Consider the following 24,467-nt stretch of genomic DNA (forward strand, 5'->3'; position numbering starts at 1 on the left):
ACACACGGTTAATTTATAACGTTTTCACCATGAGCCGATGTCCTCGTACAATCACCTGTATTACTCCACTTACTTGTTAATTAAACTGATGCATATTCAATATATATACCGGATCGGTTCTCAACAAGATACAGAGCATCAAAAAATCAGTTTCTTCTGCAAATTATTCCATCCAATATTATTTGAATTTTCTGACAAAATGGTTTCCAAATGTTTCTACAACTATTCTCCCTCCTAAACCTGAATTGGTGCACCTCCTATAGCGCTACCCTCACCCTGCAGGCTGCACGAGTCGCACAGCCCCTCAGCTGCGCACATTAAGACGGAATTCCATTAAAATAAAATTCGGCGTTTTTCAAATATTATATGTACACTCAGTCAGTGAATTGTTTTATCACCCGAGTGGCGTAGTGGTAAGGTGCTCGTCTTCCACTATGAATGTTACTGCCAAGGTCTACGGGTTCGAATGCGATAAAGAACATCAAAAACAATTTCTTTACCTACCGAGCCAGTAGCGACCACCGATAGATGGAGCCGTCATTCCCAACTCCATTGGTTGGAAATTGCCATATGGCGATATATCACCGGAGTTGGTGTGTGGTAAAGTAGTAGCTAGTGAAATTTGTAAAATGAATGTAGGAAATAGATGCAATTATGAAATCACTAGAAGAGGGAGTGTTAACATGTGAGGGATCATTCAAGCATTTCGTCAGCATGGATGGGGGGAAGGGGTTTCCGATTTTCTCCCTTTTGATGACAGGGGGGGGGGGCATTTGGATGATGCTTACGTCATCAACCACCCTGTATGAAAATATGAAATATTCTTAATGTCACCTTATTCGGTGCACCAGAAACGTATAAAAAAACTTTCGATAGTTATTGGGCACCTGAACTAACATTCTGCCTATGATAAGTCCCCTTCAGAGCCACTTTAGTGATCTCTGAATGTTTCACGGATCCTTTAAGTGTTCTGGAAATATGTCCGGACCGGTTAAGTACTCTAGAACTGTGCCACGTATCACTCAAGTAATCCGGAATTATAACACGAATCACTTAAGTAATCTGGGAATGTTCCGCGGGTAACTTGAGTGATGTAGAACAGCACTGGGAGAACGCTTAAGTGCTCTAAAATTGTGTCACATGTCAATCAAGGGATTTCGGGATTTCTAAATGTGCCACGGATCGTTTAAGTGTTCTGGAACTAAGTCGCGGGTTACTCAAGTGATCTTTGAATGTGCCACGGGACTACTTCAGTGATTTGAAAATGTGTCACGGTCACTTAAATGCTCTGGAATTGCGCCACGGGTCATTTAAGCGATCTGTAAATGTGCCGCTTAGTTAATTTTTACGAAATTGGATTAGGAGGCAAGATAACCTTCAGATAACCCCCCATCAGATAACCTTCAGGGCCACATTTTGTCCGCGGGTCGAGGATTTACCATATATGACCTAAAGGTTGGGTCGCAATAAATTTCTTAAAGAGAAATTTTGAGTTCTTGCCCTTCAAATAGCATTTAAATCACCAGAAATCGATTATAATAACACATAAAGGTATTTTATTTCGAAATTTTAATTTTTTTTTTTTACATTAAAAAATATTTTTTTCGTCTGGGGGGGGGCACACGAGCTCCCCTATGCCCCCTACCGCGTAAGTTTCTGATCCCACCAATATGCATTAGGAGGTGGGTGCAGAGCTGACAACGGTCGGTTAGAGTTTTGCTGACGGGGGGGTCAAAAATGGCTAAAAATTTGCTGCCGTAATACTTGAACGGCCCCTTAAAATCTGTCAAAACTTCGATCATTGTATGCTAATGCTCGAAGTTTGGTGTACCGTTGATTGCTACGAGGACGAGACGACAAGAAAATAATACAATACATATGAACCCTTCGGAAAGATAAATGTCTAAATGGCGATAGACCGAGACCTTATACGTGACCAAAAATAAAAGTAATTGCGGAGCTATAGTCTAAAATCGCCAATTAGTGAAGCTAACCACAAGTGCTTCGGGTTCAGCCCCACAATCATCTATTATGTCCGACACCAGTACGCATGCCGGTATCCAAAACATATTTGCATAACGACGTGGATTTGTGCAACTCAATTAGCGATTTGTGTGTTCAGTAAGGTTATATGGTGTGAACATTAATTTTTTTTTTCTTTTGCCATTAAAAAAATATGCACTTTGTTAATCAGGAAGTCATATACCGTAACCAGCAGCTCAAATAATGATCGTAAATTTAATTTATTACACAGTATTCTCACCTTGTCGGGGGCAGCACAAAATCAAACCCGCTGTGGTAGTCATAGTGAAGGTCTAGCGTCGCGAGGACAAGGGTTCGAACAAAGCCGTCGCCACAGTGTTGGTCTGCTGAAGTTGGTTTTCTGCGATTCCTAACTTCGAGGCGCAAATGCGCACCGATTTCCCCATTAAAAAGTCTCGTCACAGAGAGCAACAGGCCTACAACGTCAAGCATTCTAATTCATTCACAGTTGGGAAAACGGAGGGCAGATGGCAGCACTACACATAACAAGCATTTCACAGAAACAAACTTTACGTTGGATTCCCTACACGTACACGAAAAATTCCAACATGTACCAATTCATTAGAAATTCCACAGAGAAATATCGGCGTGTGTGGTTTAGTGGTCTAAATACAATCGTGCCCAAATACAAGTCGATCGTAAATGGAAAGGAAAAAAACTAAATTTTGAAATCGTATGACACAAAGTTAAAAGAGAATCTTTGTTATTATACCCATGAATATAATATAATTATTATAACAATCTTATTATTTACTAACAAATGTCATACGCGCCACAAACCTAGGGGCTTTGGCCCTTTGAGCCCTTCCCCGCCCCCAATATTTTCTTCATGTCGGTGCCTGTGACTAATGTGTTCTTCTTTCTATGATTATAACACAGGAATCTTTGTCAACGTTTTCTCATTCAAATATCTAAGATGGAATACCCCGATTTTTACAAGGTATCTCAATAATTTGCAATGTAATAATGTAATAATAATGTCATCTTGATACAAAAGCCAACGTGCCCTAGTTAAATAAATAGGGGCTGAAATAATTGGACTTTTTTATTTATTTCCAAATTGTTTATTTAAAGTTAAATAAACAACTATAAATTCGACTTAAACATTTCCGAATTTTTTTTTTATATTTATGTCTTATAATTATCTATAAGTTCATTATTAATCGAATATAAATGCGATGAATCGAAACAAATTAATCATAAACTTCGATTAGTTTTGAAATAATTTCTTTGACCAATTCTGAAGGTTTTCGATTATTATTAAGTTTAAATGATTCTGTAATTATTTATTTAATTCTGAAACCATTTCCCTCTCAAAAAATAAATTTCTCCTTGCAATAAACCTTGAAATTATTCGTTTCAATAATTATACATATGCAGTTACTTTTTTATTAATCATGTAATTATAATTACTACACCAATCTATCACTAGTTACGAAATGATTTCTCCCATTCATTTCTTACGTTATTTTTTTGAAATTTTTATCAATTACGAAACAAGTTAAAGTATCCGAATACGTTGAAATCGTCATTATGGAAGAAAATATCGATTTTTATTTATTTATATATTTTTTTATGAAAGCTCCGCTGTCATTCCGAAACAGGGCAAAACCTAAGTGCGGCCTGTTCCGCACTTAGGGTGGTCCGGACCCGCATGAACACTTCGAAGTTGCGGGCGAATTTCGATTCGTCTGAAAGGCTCCGTTCATACCAATTGTCAAAACTTCTTCCGGACCCGCGTCCGCATCCGCTCCGTGTAAAAGGCGCCTTAGTGTGGTGTTTTTACATGCAAGCAATTCGTGAATGAAACCTGCGAACGTGTTTTACGAAGAATGCTATTTTTTTTCACATTTCACTTGAGTTCGAAACATGATTTCTGAAAACCTATTGATTGCATCATTAAGAAATACAGGCTGGGCAAAAAAAAGGCCTTAATTTCAAAAGTCCATAGAAACTTTGAAAATAAATAAAATAAATGAATAAAAACGGATAAATAACAGAAATAAAAAATGGTTTGCAGGGTTAGCATAGCTAGGTCACGGGAATTTTTTTGACAGAAAAAAAAATAACTAAAAACAGCCGATAGGTGGCGCTGGTACGAGTGACTTCGATGGAAATATGCAAATGAGACGGTAAAATAAGGTTATAAGAACTTGCACTCCTAATCCACAACCACTTCAACGTTGTAAACCGTGTATGTGGACCTGCTGCACTCTGCCGTTACTGGATTTGTGATTCATGTGCAATGTGTTATCCCTCTGTGGCGGTGGTGCTCATGTGGAACACATACTGCTTTAATAAACCATTTGAAGGCTTCTGTTCGTTAATTTGCGTATATTTTCTTTGACTTCTGTAAGTCAGCGCCAGCTACCGGCTGTTTTTGAGTTATTCTTCTCCTGTCTTAAAACAATTCCCGTGACCTAGCGATGCTAACCCTGCAAACCGTTTTTATTTCGGTTATTTTTCCGGTTTTTATGAATTTTTCAAGTTTCTACGGAATTTTTGCCCGCCCTGTATTTAATATGATATTCTGCTATACATTGTTGAGATTACATGAACCAAAATCTAAGGTCTGACACATGTATTTGTCTAATTACAGTGTTTTATAGGCAATATGTGCAATGAAGTTTCAAAAAATTCACAAGTACACTCACAGATTTAACTGTAACTTGAAAGCATATCGCGCAATCTTTCAAATTTTCATTCATTACCTGAATGTACTGTAAAAATTGAACAAAAAACCGTTCGATTTATATAATTTTTTGCAATCGTGCTTGGAATGTCGCATGAATTTTGCTTTACATTTGACATAAATATAACATTTTTATAGAAAATGACACAAGTAGTCCAAAATGTATTATAGTTTTCAGCATTTTGAGACATTTCTATCAAAAAAATGCCATTAAAGTTCACTCCAGAACCATTTTATAGGAAACTGCTCTGGAACGTGGTCGAATACCTTAAGAAATTCTTCTTATATTTTTAAAATGCTTTTAAAATTTTCTAAAAGTTTTCGGTGGGCAAGGGTAAAGAAAAAAAAAAGCTCCGAGGGCCCTATGCGTACCGCGGGTAATGCTTCGAAATCTTCTTATATCATAACTTAGCCGGATCCCACGGTTTTGATTCTGAATGAAATATCAGCCATGTGTCTGTACTTGATAAATTTAAAATCTGTCATCTCCCCTATCCAACGTCAATACTCCACCAAAGACTCGATCGATTTCCCGTCCCGTACAATAGGCTTTCAATTGATCTGATTTATATCCTCCCGACTGATGTGGTCAAGTGATTTGATCGCTGCTGAGTCATATCCGGTATCCAGATTTGATTGGTCAGCTTTTCCGGTTGTCATCGGATCCGTTTTAGTTTTATCTATATCAAATAAAATGAGGGTTCGCAAATCCTCTATCACGAAAAATAGCTATTCAGCGAATTTCACATGATATAAGGTATTACATGTCGAAATTATCCGTCATTTCTTTTTTTTTTTGGATTCTTCTTGGTTTCAGGTGCCCCGTGAATAAATTGCTGTCATCAATTCGGTTGCGAGAAATGCATCAAAAGTGACATTCGAAGCGCATCACACTTATGTCAATGACCCCACTGTCACCTTTTGAGCAACACAATGCAATACAAAAGCGTAAAGCTTAAACTTGAACGTAATAAAATAATAAAAAGAATTCGGCTACTGAATGAGTTCCACGTGAAGGTCTCTGACAATGCTCTAGTGCGTTTTTTTATTGCGTAATACGCTCTACTGAGGGTCATACAGAGGGCATATAAGCACCACCCACTGACTACAGTAATTGAAAAAAAAAATAAGAAAATTATATTCAGTTGTGTTCTCAGTCGAAATCTTCACAACTTTTTAGGATTACTGAGAAAACGAGATGCTGCTCCTGGTCTATGCTCAGGTATTGGAGTAATTCATAAATTTATGTTACTTGGTAATTAATAATGTTTCTAGTTCACATATTAATGCATAATTCTATTCTTCCCTACAATAAATTATTTTAAGATGGTGGGTGCACGCAAATTTTCCAAAAATACATTTTCCAATTTTTTAATTTTTGAATACTATGAAATTTTCTGCGTTTAACCATGTTAAAATTTTTGTTCTACCTGTATTAGAAACATCTTTAAAATATTTTAATATAAACTGCTGGCAGGCATTATACATGCTAATGTTTTTCACTAAAATGCTTTTCTATCAAAACTAAGTTTTTTGTTAGATAATGAAAATTTTTTTGAACACCACTCATTCAAATGTCTTTTCTTTTTAAAACTTTGTGTGTGTCTCTCAACACTATGATGTTATACACTTTAACAAGAGGATTTTTTTTTTGTAGAAACTATTTAAAAATTTTTTTATTGCACAAAATATGGTAAAATATTGGTGATTTTGGAAAATTTGCATGTTATCGAAGTTAAAATTAAAGAAAAAAAAAACCAACTGTTAAAATCCTAAAAGCTCGTGTTAAGTGAAACTTAAGACATAATGGCATGTGACTCTTTAGAATTACACAGTTTTTGCCAAAAGTGTTCCATCCAATCCTGATCCTTCCGTTTATTTCATTAATGATTCCGTTGTCCATGGTAATTAACTTTTTACTCCTTCTATCTCGGTGTTGTTGAGCGAGATCGTCTTCTTCAACGTAAAGGAGTTGAACATAACTTTTGTCTTTTGCAGATTCATTTTCAATCCCACCTGAATACTTGCCTTCACAAAAAGTTCTTGTATCATTCATTTCTTCTAGTTTTTCTAGATAACTGTTGATAATAACAATGTCGTCGGCAAAACGCAAATGGATGAGAAATTCTACATTTATTTTAATTTCTTTCTCACCCCAATCCAGTTTTCTGAATACCTCTTATAAAACAGCATTAAAGAGTTTTGGTAAGATAGTATCACCATGTATTACTCCTTTTCCAAGTTGAATCTTTGCTTTTCCTTTATCCAAACGAATCGTTGCAGTTGCTTTGCCATATATTTTCTTCATGATATCGATGTGTAAGTCTTCTCTACCCCCTAATTACATTTAAAACTTTAACAACAGCAGATGTGAAGACAGAATCAAACGCTTTCTCAAAATCAATGAATGCCATACAAAATGGTAATTCGTATTCCTTGTATCTCTATAAGTTCTCAGATTCTTTGGACGTGATCCTTTGTACTGAATCCACTTCAAAATCCTGCCTGTTTGCTTGGTTCAGCTTCGTCCAGTTTGGATTCAAGCCCATATATTAACGATAAGTTAAAACTAAATGATGATTTAAAACATAATAATCTATATTTATGTTATTTTTACTAATAATTTTACTAATATTCATTTAACCATCCATTTTTGCTCGTCAGACTTTATCAAATATTGAATATTCATTTTATTCATAGAAATTCACGAAATATCAAATATAAACACTTTTTAGTTATCAAATATCGAATAATTATTTCATTCATCACAATTCATAAGTTTTCGAAAAATAATTTATCCGTCAATTATCGAAGATAATTTTCATTATAATTTATCGGATATTATTATATTTATATATACATCGAATACTATTCATTTCATCCAATAATTTTCATAATTCATTTCATTCATATCCATGATTCATTATTATCCATCCAAATTTATTAAATACGGAATTTTTACTTCATTAATTGAAATTTAAGAAATAGGGAATATACATTTTTACAAATCGATGCTCATCAAAATTTATTAAATATCGAATAATTACTGCATTTTTCAAATTTTATCAATCATTGAATATTAATTCAAGCATCGAATATTAATATTCATTTTCCTAATAAAAAATTATCAAGCATAAAATATTTTGCTTACTCATGAAAGTTTTTTTGATTGTCGAATATTATATTTAAATTATTTACACATATAATATTTTTATATATAATATTTGTTTACCCCCGTATGGGGAATTATAATCACCGTGCCGTGGATAATTACTCATATAATATTCGCTTGTAAAGATTTAGCAAAGAAAAACAAACAGTTCATCCTTGTATTTCAGTTTTCTCGATTTTCATTGCGACTATCGCAGAAACGAAGACTATGAAAATAATTCTTTAATCCTCGAGAAAATAATTATTCTACGAAAAAAAGCATTGATATTTATAATTGTTTTCATTCCAGGCTAATAAATCCTTCTCCGACTTCTAATGAAGTATTAATTCTCTGCGGAACAACAAAATCTTATTCTATCACATCCTGGCGAAATATTTCGATTGAATTAGGCCTATATATCGCAAATATGATAAATCGTTTACAAAAATGATAAATTAATATTATGCATACTTACCATTTGTTTTGATAAGTTTGATAAATTTATCACTTTTACCGGGGAATATCCATAACAACCAAGCGTCGTTAGTAGTTTTGATACTTGAAACATTATCAATTTTGCCGGCGGATATGCATAATAACCAAGTGTCGTTGGTAAATATGATAAATACTAAAACAAAAATTATCACTTTTATTGAAGATTATGCATAATAAAAAAGTGTTATTGTTAAATTTTATAAAAATTTGAAATTTATCGCCCTTATATGTGGTTATACATAATACCTTAGTATTATTGGTGAATTTGATAAATATGCAAAAATATACCAGAAGGTCTAACATGTGCGATGAATATAGTCGGATCCCGATACGATGATAACAAATATTACGATCGTAACCCGATATAATGATGCAATGGATGTATGAATTACCAATGTATAGTATATCATATAGAACGATTCATCATGTTTACCAACTCCGCGACGCCTGGATATTATGAATAACCACCGTTGAAAGTGGTAATTTTTCTGGTACTTGTTAAATTTACTAACGACGTTGCTTTGGTCATCCGTCTTAACGAAACCCAGAAACTTTTCCCCAACTCCCAACCCCATCTCGTCTGAATCAAGACGAAATTTGTTAATCGTGACAGTACCCAATTGTCCGCGGAAAATATGCTGTAAAAATTTTGTATGTTATTTTCTTTTCTTTTTGACACAAAATAAAGTGTTCCAGACTCTGCCAGACTGAAGCTGGACACGAAAAGATCTCGGCAACGGGTGGCAAAGTTCTGGCGTTCGTTCATTCATTCACATGCTTTAGTACTACACATAATCGCAGCAGATAAAAGTGATAAATTCAGGGGAAATGGATAAATCTTACGAAAAAATGCTCGTGGATTATGCATAATATCCGAATTTATCACATTTACAGTAACATATGCATGCGGAATTATTATTTCCAACACATTCACGCGAAATTCAGCCCTGATAAAACTGCTTAATGTGATCATAATGGAGAAGAAATGACACCATAATTGGACGTAGAGGGAATGAATCTCTCGACGAAAATATCTATCGGATCCGATCTGATCAGATTCCAGTCGTTGCATTCTTTGTGTATAAGGATATTTATTCGTTGCTAAAAGAAGTTCACGGGCTCCAGAGAGCCTCAGTATGATAAATGTTTAAGCAAACTCGACATGCCTTCAAAGAAAATTTACTAACGGCGAACACACATTTTACCACGTGAAGATCTTTCGCCCTTCGGGAATCCCTCAAAGGAGAACAATTTTCAGGAGGAGAAAACATTAAAAGCTTTTCGGATAAACACGAATATTTCATGAGGGTTTAACTGCCACGAACAAAAACACAAAATTGTTGGGGAAACATTTTTGTTTGTACTTTACATCGATGTTATGTTTTCCTACCGTTTAATGAATAAATGGCTATTGGTTTTTACCTCCGACTAAAGTATAAATACCATTTGAAAATTCGAAAATATTTATTCCGTCTTGAATAAGATATAGCGAATATACTACCAGGTAGAAAGGAAAATACAGATTTTCTCAGATTCAATGACAAAATACTCTTTGATCTGAGATATTCATTATTTGTATTGAATGAAAAACGTATTTTCAAGGCGAATGAGAAAATATACTCGGATCTCTGGGATTTTTCTGATCCGATTTGTTTATGAAAGCGGTATATAATAGGGACTTTCAAGCGCTTCATGTTCACGGCAACCCTGCGTAATTCCGATGGTAATATGAACGTGATGCACTGGATAAAAATCGCTATTGAAAATTTACGTTAAAGTAATTTTTTCCCCAAATATCTCCCGTAGGGGTGGATTGAGAATAACACACACACAGTTATACATTAAAGAATTCAGCCGAAAGGCTGATCAAAAATGTCTGAATCTGAAGATGTTAAATTCAATAATTTCTCAACATCTCATTTATTACACTTTTCATTTATTTATTTACACAATATTGTTGGCTCTGGGGGCCTATACAAGAGGATGCGATTGAAAATATATTGTTTGATATTGGAAAAAAACTAGTGATAGAGTGACAATAGTGCTTGGGGGTTTGTTCGATTCACTAATGGTATGAGGAAAAAGCAGTCAGTGGAAGCAAAAATTGGTTTTATTTTAAGGGAATGGTCGAGTCTTCTAGAGATGTAGGATGATTTGGCTAAGATACCAGAAGTATCTATGATGAATTGACCATAGAAAATTTTGTATAAGAATGTTAATCGAGAAATGAGACGAAGAGAGGGAGGAGATGAAGTTCGTTTTTAAGTGCGGACACGGAAGCGAAAGATGATCAGCAGTCGTGAGCAAATCGGGTGGATTTATTTTGGATTGATTCGAGTTTGTCTATATTACCGGAGGTGTAGGGGGTCCCGGATTTCAGCGGCGTAGGAAAGAACGGGGAAAATTTTTCTAGCCTCAACATAACAACGTGTGGTTCCCTAACTTCAAAACTTTCATTCCTCAACTCTTCAACGCCCAGCTTCCGATATAGGTTTCCCAACCTTTGTTGTCCCATCGCCCCCTTCTTCAGACATTTTTTTCTCCCATTGCAATCCAACTTATAGGATCTTATGTTATACCCGTAGCTTCTACCTCCCCTTGGGGGCGTTAACGTCCACGTTGGGAATCACTGCTATATAGCATGATTCCATAATTCCTCTTACCTCATTTTACTAGCGAACCGTTGATCCTAGAGGCATATTTCCAGTTAGAAAAAATATTCAAATAACCTATCGAACTCAGGCACATCATTCATGTTTCAAAGGGTTGTGAAGTTATTGAAATATGAATATTAACTTCTCATACGGGCACCCTGTCCTCAAAAATTCCACATAGAAAGTTGTTGTCCTGTCTTTCTTGGGATCTACAAAGAAAGTTCCACGTTTCTAAAAGCAATATTAGCTGAGATATTTGAATTCAAAAAACGGTGGGAAGGTTGGAAAGAACAGCATGAAAACGAGGAAAAGAAACATCGTCTATTAGTATGATATGGCTTATCTGAGTTCGACAAGAGCTAATTAGACCGAACTTACGATTTATTGCCGATTCCAAACGGCAGCTTTTTTATACTCACCGAGAGGCTGGTGCGCTAACCCCTGAACGTGGACATGACCACAGAAAAAGATTGTTACCACAAGGAGTCCCACACCGAGGGGTTTGCACGCCAACCTCTCGGTGAGTATAAAAGAGGCTGCCTTCAGCATAACATAGGGATAATTTCCTATTGTCATCTTTAGTCAACTTAAACCATAGATTGCCAATATACTAGACTCTGGTTGTTGAAAAAAGTCGAAAACATATTCGAACTAATTTTTAAAAGAACTTTGATGGGACTCTTTGTACATAATGATATGAATAAAAATATTTGCTGGGCTTTTGTGAAACATATGGTACAAGGTAACAGGGGCGGATGTAGAGGTCACTTGTAAGAGGGATGATTTTACAAATCAGTGTATCCATGAAGTGACCATATGTCTATTTTTATCCAGTATTTTTTTTACTGTCCCGTTTTTCTGTTTCTTTCCTCCATCCCGGGTTTTCTGAAAAATGTCACGGTTTTACCCGTTTTTTAGTCGAATTTTTCTTGAATTTGTTGCAATATAACCGTACAGAAGTTAGCGTGATTGCAACATTACTCTCGAACAGAAGTGCTTTTCTTGCCAAAAAAATCGGCATCTTCTGAAAAAATATTTTCAGAAGATATTTTTTAATAATTTATATATAATATTTTCAGTTTGTGGTAGGTTTGGATCAAACCTACCACATTAAAAAATTCGAGGCATGACGCAACAAGCAGAATAAACTGGCGAGTTGTTTGCTTCGAATTCGGAAGGCACGGCTTTTCCAGCATGGCCCCAGGTTTTTAACCATCTGCTTATATCTTTTCGTTGAGACGGGGGGAAGGTATGTTCTGGCTAGGAGGAGGAGGTGGAAGACAGATGGCACCATTGAAGAACAACTAATGAGTGATTTAGAGAGAGGGGTGTGTTTATAGCAATGTGGGGGGGGGGGGTTGTGCAGGGGCATACGTAGGATCGATCTCTGGAGGGAGGGGGTGCACACAGTGTTTGGTGGGAACGCAACGAATTTCTTCCAGATAATTTTTAGTTATTGAAAAAGCAGTTGAAAATTGAGTTGTTGTTCAGCCCCTTGAAAAGGCAGTTTCAGGTACGAAAAATTATTAGTGTAGCATATAAATTCATTTTTTATTTGGATATTATAGTTTTAAGGAGCCGTACTACTCCTTTTATTTAAGACTGATAGATGGCGCCAAAGTGCCACAAAAACTTTCACGTCGTGCGTACCAACCTCCACATAGAAGTGGGACACATCGTTATGACAATCTAAGTTTCTGTCAGCTTTAATCCGTCACCGCTATACACAGCACCGAGCTCAAAAAAGCCCTATTCCCATTGATCTTGGAGTAACACCATGGCCCCCACGAGGAATGGGCTGACAAGGCTCCAGCCCTCGGGCCCGGGACGATTTTCACCATTCTTGCTTTTCACGCTATAAATTCATCATAAAGGGGGCCCGTGAAAGTGTGGTCGGGGGGGCGCGCAAAAGATCCCAGCCTAGGGGCCCTGCTCCAGGATGGGGGGGGGGAGGGCTATATTAGATTGGTATAAAATATGGTATAAAATGATAATATTTGTTATTATCATTTCAAACTAAGTTTGGACTTCGGATAGCAGAATCTCAATTAATTCTCTAAAAAATCTGAGCTTTTTTGATTTTGTTCTTGGTATGGCTCCTGAATTTGTGTTTCATCCAGGGCGACGTCCAAGTACTCAGTTTTAGTCGATGGTACGATATCTTGTCGCTCTATCATGATCCCCGCATTCGAGCCACGGTTTGTGAGCCACATCATTACACATTTGTTTACATTCAACTTGGCATTGTTGTAGGCGTTCCATTTTTCGACATTTGTGTTCAGCTCCTGGAGGTTACTTATCCCTCTGGGCTTCCTGTCGATTGAAATTAATATGACATCGTCAGCATATAAACCCAGGATGCCCTTTGGTACCACGAGATAATCTTCCATGAAAATATTGTGTATGATCGGGCCCAAGCTGTAGAGCTTTGGTTAATTCCTGCGGTTATGTGTCTTTTTATATGTCTATATGTCCTCTGCGGTTATGAGTCGTTTATCTTGACCTGAAAGGTCCGAAATGAGAAATATGAACCGAAATGAAAAATTTGATTATGATTGAAAAATTAATTGGTAGACATACAAAGATACAAATACAACGCCACAACAGGCAAATTGCCCAACGAGGTGACTGACTTAAGAACATCATGGATCCCCAAGCCATTTTTTGGAGACCCTACCTACTACTACAACACCACACATGAACCCCCCCCAAGGAATCGGTACATGCGGGAATGTGCGTATACGTGTAGTGAAACCTGACGTGAAGTTTTGTTGTTTCTCTGTAATGCTTGTTATGTGTAGTGCTGCCATCTGCCACTAGTTTTTCTAACTATGAGTGAAGTGTTATGATTGAATGATATATCGTTGTAGGACTGTTGCTCTCTGTGGCGAGACTTTTTAACGGGGAGATCGGCTCGCATTTGCGCCTTGAAGTTGAGAACCACAGAAAACCAACTTCAGCCGACCACCACTGTGGGGTTCGAACCTAGATCCTCGCATCGCAAGTCCGTCACTATAACCACTCGACCACCACAGCGGCAGTATGCACTCAATTTTCGCTCTTTTACTTTTGTGCTGGAAAACACTGGTACTATGTCCAAGAGAGCAGAATGCACATCTCGGGGAGTTATACAGTATATATAAAAATAACAAAACGCGCGCGCGCGCGCGTATGCCCAAACAGCAGGCAGTTCCGGCATTGAAGTGGGAAGCTGTTCCCTTGTAGCGCTCAATCTCTATTGCAGATCATCAATGTCGACAATATTTGCTATTTCTTTACACCGAATAGGTACCTCAATAAGAAAAAGTGGGAGTATTCGTCGTGTCATATAACTTTTCATATTACAAAAAAATTTTGAGAACCTCGAACCCTTTCTTTGCAAGATGTGATTTCATCTTGTGTGATTTCATCAATATTGACATTAGCTGGTAGGCCATGGATGACAAATTTCAAAGTACTTTCCGACTCAAGTTGATAGGTGTAGTACTGCGTACCTTGACGTATTTCGAAATTTGATTGTAGCACGATGGTCATTTACTGAAAAAACATTAAGCAATATATTTTTGTAGGTGTATTTTCTTAAAACTTGATATCCAATTACCCCCCATTTTGTAAGTATTATTAGAGGAACGTTGGGGGAGGGGGCTTTTTTACGTCTTCGATTCACTTCAGTAAAACCCCCTTTGACATCAGTATCCTGCTGAAGAGTAGTTTCGATTCCATCGCTGTTGTTAGCCTCAAGTACACCACTAGTACCGTCATCAACGCCACCAACGCTGGAGATGTTCTCAGTCACAGCGCCGCCGTCCACCGCAGTAATTGATCGGCACATTCATTGCCCCGTTAGTATTAATTATTTCTTTTGCTAAAATAGATACGGCATTTTCAACACTGCAACGTTTATTTTTTAACACTTTTTTTATTTCACTTTTTTTTAAATATAGGGCCGTTCAAGTATTACGTCGTCAGCAAGTTTTTAGCCAATTTGCCCCCCCCCCTTGTCAGCAAAACTCTGACCCCTTCCTCCCCCCCCCCGTCAGCAAAACTTCGCAACACTGCCCCCTACCTCCTAACGCATATTGGTGGGATCAGGAACGTACGCGGGAGGGCGGCATAGAGGGCTCGTGCTCCTCCCCCCACACGAAATTATTAGAAGGGTAAGAACTCAAAATTTCTCTTTAAGAAATTAATTGCGACCCACCCTTTAAGCCATATGGTAAACCCTTGACCCTCAGACTAAATGTGCCCTGAAGGTTATTTGATGTGGTTTGCCCCCCAAACCTAATTTTGTAAAAATAAACTAAGTGACACATTTATAAATCGCTTAAATGACCCGTGGCACAAATCCAGAGCATTTCAGTGGCCCGTGGCACATTTTCATATCACTGAAGTAGGCCTGAAAGATCACTTTCTCATTCAAAGATCACTTAAGTAACCCGCGACACAGTTGCAGAACACTTAAACGATCTTTGGAAGTTTTAAAGATCACTTGAGTGGCATGTGGCACAGTTTTAGAGCACTTAAGCGACCCCCACAGTGCGGTTCTACATCACTCAAGTTACTCGCGCAACATTCTCTAATTAGTCAAGTGACCCGTGGCATAAATACGGATCAATTGAGTGTTGCGTGGCACAGTTCCAGAGCATTTGAAGGATCCGTGAAACATTTAGAGATCACTGAAGTGGGCTCTGTAGGGTTCTTATCAACAGGGAGAATGTTAGTTCAGGTGCCCAATAACTATCGAAAGGTTTTTCCGTTTTTTGCGCACTGAATAAGATGCCATTAAGAATGTTTCATATCTTCATAAAGGATGGTTGATGACGTAAACATCATCCAAATCCCACCTCTCCCCTTGTCATCAAAAGTCAGTAAATCGGAAACCCCCTCCTCCATCGATGCTGACGTAATACTTGAATGACCCTCTATGTTGTTCTCCGACTGTGATACCACTAATACTGAGTACCGGGACGTTGTCCAGAGACTTGGCATTTCCACCACGAGTTTTTATTTCAGCCACCCTCGGTTTTTCAGCCAATACTTTTTTGGCTTCACGCTTTTCTGCGGTAGGTTAGCATTTATAAGCATTTTCTGTGTGAAAATTTTTGACTCACCTCTATTACATCTACCCTTTGATAGGGTGCCATGGGCCCTTTAGTAAAGGTATTTTTCGGCGGAACTTTTGGGCTTATTGCCCAAGTACAGAGCTTTTGAGCTTGTTGCTCAACGGATGTGATGATTTTACCTGGGACTGGTTCGTTTGGGGCATCGTTACAACTTCAGTTTTCTTGGATTTGTTTGCTAACTTATGGTTACAATCATAATTATTTACATTATTGAAAAACTTTATACCAATAGTGACCAAAGTTTTTATAACATATCCATTTTTGGGGTTCCACCAAATATTCAACATAAGATGAAATAACATTTTGCGAACATTATAATTCCACAGTTGTAAGCAATACCATCGTTAGCCACGTCATATTTTTCACGTATCAATGGTTTCAATTTTTGTACAAATAACTCCAAGTCATTACCTTCGTCATCAACACTATTCTGAGCAAGTTTACAAAGTTCAAGTATTTTTACGCTCTCAATCCTATCGGAATATGGGCAATTAAGCGCCACATTTACTGGGGGGGGGGGGGCGGAGCGCATACAACAATCGTACTTACCCCAGTCCGGTTTAGTTTCCAGCACCCTGTCTCGACAAAAATTTGGACTAATTCTTTTCTGTACCAAAAAAGGATCACTCTTTGTTAGAATAAATTTTTAGCAAACCACGTCTTTCAATTTTCGGTGCAATTTTAAACTATTTACGAATTTATGGAACACCCTGTAGGTACATATAGTGCATATCCGCCCCTTTTATTCAAATAGTAGAATAATATCTCTCTCTCTCTCTACATGCTATATTGGAAATTAAAGCTCATTAATTAGAAAACAGTTTCCCCTTGATTTGAAAATAAACGACTCGAATGATCATTAAAAATGTTTCTAATTTTCATTTCTTTTCAAATCGTGTTCAATTTGTTGCCACAAATTTTAGTTTTAATTTGCGAAAAGGAAACAAATTAAACGTAATTCATTAGAGATGTCACAAACTGGCGAGAGAACATTAATGACTTCCAAACATCGACAATGAAGTCCAATTCATGTTGTCACAAAAGACTTTGTTGTGAACCGGGTTTTCCAGACATTTTTTTGTGTTTTAGATCATTCACGATTTGAATTTTTTTTCTGTAGTCTTCTCTTTTGAAATTTAAAAAAAACACAGATAATACAACTGTCTTCTTCCGATTAAAGTATTATTTTATAGGAAAGTCGTGATAAAACTACGCAATCTTTCATTTCATGAAAACGTTGTACGAATTAATGAGACAATGAATTAGTTCTTCGGTAACGATTGTTATATTTAACAATGATGTCTATTATCTGTCCCCGATTGTTTTTGAGAGCTTTTCTTTTTGTGAAAATGAATTTACAAATGGAAATTTTTGTTCGATGCAGATATTTTGTGAATGGTATTCAAATTACTTTTTTGCCTTTTCCAATTCCTTTTTCTATTTTTTTAATGTAAAAATGTCTCGAAAGAATAAACGAGTGAAAACTCTCATATGAATAGAAGAGGTAAAACACATTCAACTCGTTTCGTCAATACGAATTGACGAACAATATTTGGTGAATAAATGAACGAATGCGATATTTTTCTTTGTTTTCATAAATTTTTCGGCGTTTTTTCTTCATATACAGGGTGTCCTGTAAGTACTAATGCAGCCAGCCTTTATCTCATCAACGGTCCGTCGTAGAGTCCTACTTAAATAATGCACGAAAGGCGTTCAAAAATTACCCTGTACCAGTTCTGAGAGTTAAAATATAGTGAGTAAAAAAACAAAAAAAATTAAGTTTTTATGTTTTTATACTCCCTTTGTCATCTAACTTTCAATTTCTTCTTGTGGGGGTTTATAAAAGGCTACTTTTATGTGCCTCCCCTTCCAGCTACATTAGCCGAACTGAAGATACGCATAACAACAGCCGTGGAAGCAGTGGATGCAAACATGCTGATAAAAGTTCGGAACGAATTTAACTACCGTGTAGACATATGCCGTGCATTCCCAAGGTGGACATATTGAGCACCTTTTTATTTGGTTTGTGAAAAAACTTTATGATTAGCCATGTAATGTAAAATTAACCTTAAGTTTCTATGTTCAATATTTTTCGTAATATACGCATTTCAAATCGGGTGATTCTTTTTGAAACACCCTGTATCTAGTACGGTTTATCATGTTTGCGAACAACGCTACGCTTGGATATTATGCGTAATCTGCGCTAAAAGTGATAATTGTTTCAGTAGGCCTACTTATTAAATTTACCGACGACACTTGTGTAATATCCATAATCACGGTTAAACCTGATAAATTTATGGAAGTGTATCAAACTTACGAAAAGTTCGGTTGTTATGAATAATAACTGATTATTGTGTATAATAACCACATTTATCACATTTACCGTAACATAATGAAGCAATGAAACGATAGCAATAAAAAAAAGTGGGTTTGGAGCCAACCGAAGCATCTTACAGTAGCACATGAAACATTGGGCCACGGATCTCAGGGCACGTCGCGAACTGACCGATGAAAGACCGAATCATTTATGGAAAATGGAATTTGGCCAAAACTCTCTGCCAGTTCGCGAAGCGACCGGCCATTTCGGGTATTGGCAGCACTACGTGCTTTGGCAATAGCATGTGCATAAATACCGAGAAACAGTAGTCACAGCGGAATATGTAGCTTTTATAATGAGTGACGTGCTTCTGAGTTCGCTTGATTGGTCAGTCTAACCGCTTTTAAATTTAATTAATAAAGAATAATATTAAATTAACTAAGGCAAAAATTGGCATTTACCAACAATCTGAATGTCATTACACGGTGTAAGTCCATGTACCATTAAATATTTCATCAAATCATGAACTGTCTTGTGGTTCGTTGTTTACGTATCAAGCCGTGACAAATCTCGTAAATTCGCCCACAAGAAACCATTACTTTGTTGAAATTGTAAATGGTTATGTGTACTAAACGAATGAGAGCTAGAACTCAACCGCCTGAACTAGGAAGGTGGGGTCGTGTATCTCCAGTGTTGTAGACGGTAGCATGCTCGCCCGGAATGCAAGAGGGCCTAGCTTCGAGTCTCGGTAGAAACGAGATCACTTTTTTCCCCCGAGTTCAGTTGAAATCCAGAAAATATATATATTTTTCCCCTGGATATACAAAACTATGTCAATATATTTCCCCCGAACAATTGTCGCGATTAACAGATATTGTGGTAATAATTAACGAGATGGGGTTGCGAGTCGTTGGAGAAAGGATCCGGGTTGTCCGCAAAAACTTATACCCCTATTTATGCAGCCAATTCAACCCCGTATTTGAATAAATATTCGCCGAGATATCGATGTTTTGAATGCTTGATTCACGCCAACTATTTTTTAAGTGCTTGCTTTCCTGCTAACCATACACAACCCAATGGTCTATAGCCATAGAGGAAATTTTCTGAATTTTTACCTTTAAACAAGTGGTATTTAAATGTCATTAAGGTCTGTGTCCGAAGACCAGTGTATTCGCGAAGTGGCCAGCAAGTAGTCAGTAATTCCACTGACAATATCTGTATTCTAAGCAATGTACGAAGTGGCTGGTTAGTTCATTGAGTGATGACTTTTCGGACCGAGACCGCCACACATTGTATGCAAGTTTTATGAAAATATGGTTTCAGGTGCTACTTCTACTACTTAACCGTATACGTAACCTACCTACGTAAGCATTCCTCGAATGAATTGCATGCCGGAGTATGTGTTCTGAGTGTATGCGAGGCCAGGCCCATATGTTCAGAGTTATATGTGTTTCGTGTTCTAACTGTGCTGCCATCCCCTTTTCATGTTTTAAAATGAAAATTGCTGATGCCCGGATCTTCATGGAAAAGAAATGTATTGAAGGCTTGTCTGCCCGTTCTCTAGGGAAAGATTTTTTTCTTGCAAATTGGAGACCGACCTACATTCACGATTTTTAGGTGATGTCATCTATTTTCGAAATAGAAAACTGGAAATGGTTAAATATTTTTAATGCGTGAAATTTACATGTATATAGGCTGACCATATTTCCTCGAGAGAAATACGGGACATTGGGATTTCAAATACGGGAAAATACGAGACATCGCCAATTATCGCCAAACACGACGCCAAAATCAAACAAAGTTGCCAAATATTGCTGAAATTACGGGAAAATCACAATGGCGGGAAATGATGCATTACTGCAAATTGCAGTGGATCAAAATGTATTCCACGAAAAAAAAAACGTTCACCAAGGCAAATGTGGGAGATTAATATTCTCATATATAGTTGTAATTATCATAAAATAATTTATGAGTTGAAAAATAATGTCAATCTTTGACTTAAGTAAAAAACAGGTTATACCGGGACTGTCCCGGGAAATACGGGACGTATGGTCACCCTACATGTATTCGATGTGGGAAGATTTTTTTAAAACGGGAAGTTCGATGTATACTCGTAAGTGCTGAAACAACTGCATTTCAGCAGTAAAAATAACACAAATGTAGTCGGAATAATTTTCAAAATCGATAATTTCAATCCCTGATATCTCAGCGAAATTTTCTCAAAATGTTAAGAAATAAATTTCTTCCATCACAATAGGGAGTGGTGTAAATTAAATTAACTGACATTTGTGTGAATGGGAAAGTATAAAAAAAATTAATTTTTGTTTCCTTTCCTGTTCTAACTTGCATAGTGGTGAGTGGTGAAACCTGTAAAGTGTAGTGCCAAATGGCCATGCCAACACAAGTTGTCGTTCGCTCAGCGAGGGGCAAAACCTGTTTTTGGCGCAGCTTATTCAGAATAACTTTCTCGCTTAGCGAGCTTGGCTTGTGTCAGTACGGCCATTTGGCGCTACGCTCTACAATAAACTCCGCCAACTGAATTCCCCATTATCAATAATAATTTGGCATATTTAAATTGAAACCTCATGTACATTAATCAACCGTAGTGTTGCTATTTCTTTAGAGAATTCTTTGTGGAACAAGAAAACTTTCTCACATGTTCCTACATAGAGGATGCAAGTTTATTGAAATGATAATGAAGATACTGATCATATAATTATCAACTTTTATAATTGCAGGTTCTAGCAATCGCGCTGATCTTCCCTCCAACAGCCGAAGCAGAGAATGGTAAAAGTTACACTCACAAGACATCGAATGTCGTAAGCATCAGGGACGCAGGAAATCAATGGGTCGGAATGAATAGGGGAATCTATCCGACGCCCTTGGTCTTCAGCGATTCCCCAGTCAGGATGACAACAACGTTTCCACCAATCACGACAAAACCACCCGTGAGGATACGGAAGAAGAAGAGGCACAGGACGAAACCACCAAGCTACAACAAGCAGGACTTTGAATACGACGGTGGCAATACCTCTCACTTCCCCAAGCAATATTTTGAACGACGGCGTGATGCAGTGACCGCCGAACCTGAAGAAGCCGATCCGGATTATTACGATCCTTTCGATAACGAACCTTCTCCAAGGTACAACACCAGAAGGCGGAGGAGAAAGTACCCTCCATATATGATGTCCGGATCGACTATATCGGATGACTACCTTCCCATGCCATCAAGACCAATCCATAAATCACCTACCAAAAACATCAAGTCGAGAGTGACGCCTAAAATCGCCCAGTACGTCGTGCAAAATCCGAAAAAATACATCGTGAAAAGGATCAAACCGACAGCAATATTCGCTTTCAATCCTAAACGGGGTAAGGATCTGTTGACGTCGGCTTCATCCAACATACGGAGAGTCGACATGATGGATTACGACGACGGTGGTGACGGAGGAGGTGGCGACATGATGGGATTCGGACCGCAGAACAGCTTCCCACCGAAACAGGTCCTCGATAAGATATCGAGTCCTGGTGACCGTAAACCCTGTCACGGACCCGAATGCCACCAGCATCACAAAGGTCTGGTCCGATTCTACTGGAAGCGCGTTATCTATCCGAACGAGGACGGTGGCTCAGCCCGTCCTGTAAGACCGAGGCCCTTGCGAGCTAACAGACCCCGTTCGAGCGTGAGGAACAGCAGGAGGTACAGGGATCGAATGAGGGCACCTTCGATCCCGAAAGAAACCTACGCGAATGAAGACGAAGATGCTGATGATGACGATGACGAGGCGGATGAAGGGTCAGAGGACAGGGCGGAATTGCAGCAGGACAGCCAGAGACGTGATGTTTGGTACAATGGCAGGGCTTACGGCCATGACCTAGAAGAAGGGGACAATTACTCGGATATCGAGAAAAAAGTCTACCGAGACAAAAGATACGCGTACAAAAATTACCCATCAAGAATATACCTATGAAAGAACTTACTCATCAATGACAGTATGGTATCTGTAAATCTGAATAGTCTGTGAACACCAGCAAAAGCAATTCTCCATACTTGGTATTCAATTGATATTTTTATTGATCACACGAAACTAATGAATAAAGTTTGAGAGAACGAAATCCATGTATTATGAGTCAGTTTCATAGTCATTTACATATTAACAACTGTACCGTTCTTTTTGCAAGCGCAGTCTACAAGCCTTCCGGGAAATAACTTCATAGCTTTAAACGTGAACAACAGAAAAACAACAGCGATGTGAATTTCACTGGCTGATGCATTTTCATTGATCAGCCGGTAAACTTTGAATCGTACTAGATTTCTTGATGAGTTATGAGTTTTGCAATAGAAGGCGCTGCGGGAACTAAATGCAATGCGAATACAGGACGTTTTGGCAGTTGGTCTGGACTTAAATACCCACATAGGTAGCACATGTATGTATTTTCACACTTTAACAATAGCTTATGGATTTTTGTGGTAGACCCCCCCCCCCCCTGCAGGGAGAAAATAATTGCAAATGTTTTTAGTACCGTAGACTTTTTACTATCCGTCCTAATGTCGCTACATTAGGACGGATAGTCAAAAGTCTACTACAATAAGACGGGCCGGATAACAGAAAAGCTGGATAAAGCGGAGCTCTTCGAATGCCCATACCCATACCATCAGAAACAACCGACATACGTTTTATACTAAAACCAACTCCCATTCATATTTTCTGACCTCTAAGTACGGGCGAACGCTTAATAAATGTTTGTTATGAGCTGAACTGTACGTTTTAACAATTTATTCAGAATCAATGGCCCCAAGAATAAAAACATTGGACACATTTTAGGTTTTAAGATTAATTCTTTTATGTCTATCTTCATTGAAGGAACTATAAATTAATCATGTGCACTATGAGTTACTTACCCCGACCCGATGGCGAATCACATTCGCCATACGGGGGTTCCCCGGAGGGAGCATTTATTTTCTCAACCAAAAAAAAAATTACATGTTAAAAATTTATACATTCTATATCCCCGGAGCAAAATTGGTCCGAGATTAATAATTCACCTTACAGAACAAGGGCAGCACCATTAACAACCCGCGAGCAGAAATTTGATGCTCCCGATAACCGCTTTTCAATCTACATGTTAAAAATATATACATTCTATATCCCCGGAGCACCATTGGTCCGAGGTTAACAATTCACATTAGTATGAACACACCGTACACTTTAAAATAAACAAAACATTAACGTAAAACGTAAGTTTGATTCTTATAAAAATTATTTAAACTTATTTCTCACTCTTCATCGATAAAATGGTGACGCAAATTTCAAAAGGTAGGCCTAAGATGAAAGAGTGAAAACTCAGTTTCTGACTATCTTTCCTTTTCATGCGTAAATACACCCCAGCAGCTTGGATTCACGAGAAGAATAAAATTATTATGATATGTTAATTCTCAACTAGGCCAGTTAGTACAGAGACCGGAGAGTCACGGGCCGAGTAGTCAAGGGTCTACTATATGTAGAGGGTGTCTCTGGTTGGTCAAACTTTAAAGGAAGGTAAAATACACATAAAGAAGCATTTTTTGTATAGCAATGTAGGGGTAGGAAATGAAAAGTGTCGTCGGAAAAACACGAAATGCTGAGGAAATGAAAAAAAAGCTTATTTACATTAATAATTACAGTACGTACTCAATTGTTCTACCACCACCAACATCGATACAGGCCTGGCAGCGTCTAGCAAGTGAGCGGCGTACCCTTTCGAAGATGCTAGGTGTTTCACGAACAGTTGCAGAAGCGAGTAAAATTTTTGCACAATGAGGTCCTCATCAGAGTTTTCTCGCCAACGCTTTCCATTTCCGACCCCATATTGCTATATAAAAAATGCTTCTATATGTGTATTTCATCTTCCCTTACAGTTTGGCCCATGAGTTCAGGGACACCCTGTATAAAGGCCACCTACAATATCATTAATATAAATTTTTAGATAATTTAAGAATTTGGTACGGTTT

At 37.6% G+C, this 24,467-nt stretch overlaps 1 protein-coding gene across 1 annotated transcript; it reads left to right on the plus strand.

Annotated features, from left to right (window-relative positions):
- The first annotated feature begins 5,832 nt into the window (after positions 1–5,832).
- On the plus strand, positions 5,833–22,574 carry LOC149087928 (uncharacterized). Its single transcript, XM_089252602.1, has 2 exons — positions 5,833–5,957; positions 21,214–22,574. The coding sequence occupies exons 1-2, from the start codon at positions 5,934–5,936 to the stop codon at positions 22,444–22,446; spliced, it is 1,257 nt and encodes a 418-aa protein (XP_089108728.1). The 5' UTR covers positions 5,833–5,933; the 3' UTR covers positions 22,447–22,574.
- The last annotated feature ends 1,893 nt before the right edge of the window (positions 22,575–24,467 follow it).

Source organism: Pholcus phalangioides, unplaced genomic scaffold (genome assembly GCF_987345545.1).
Source record: "Pholcus phalangioides strain wild (caught in Gottingen) unplaced genomic scaffold, Ppha-v1.0 ptg000003l_1, whole genome shotgun sequence".
Classification (NCBI taxonomy): Eukaryota; Metazoa; Arthropoda; class Arachnida; order Araneae; family Pholcidae; genus Pholcus; species Pholcus phalangioides.

Bases quoted from the DNA above. Each gene is read 5' to 3' on its own strand.
- LOC149087928 (XM_089252602.1), top strand. From the start codon at position 5,934: ATGCTGCTCCTGGTCTATGCTCAG. The intron at 5,958-21,213 runs GTATTGGAGTAA...TTATAATTGCAG, and splicing joins TGCTCCTGGTCTATGCTCAG to GTTCTAGCAATCGCGCTGAT.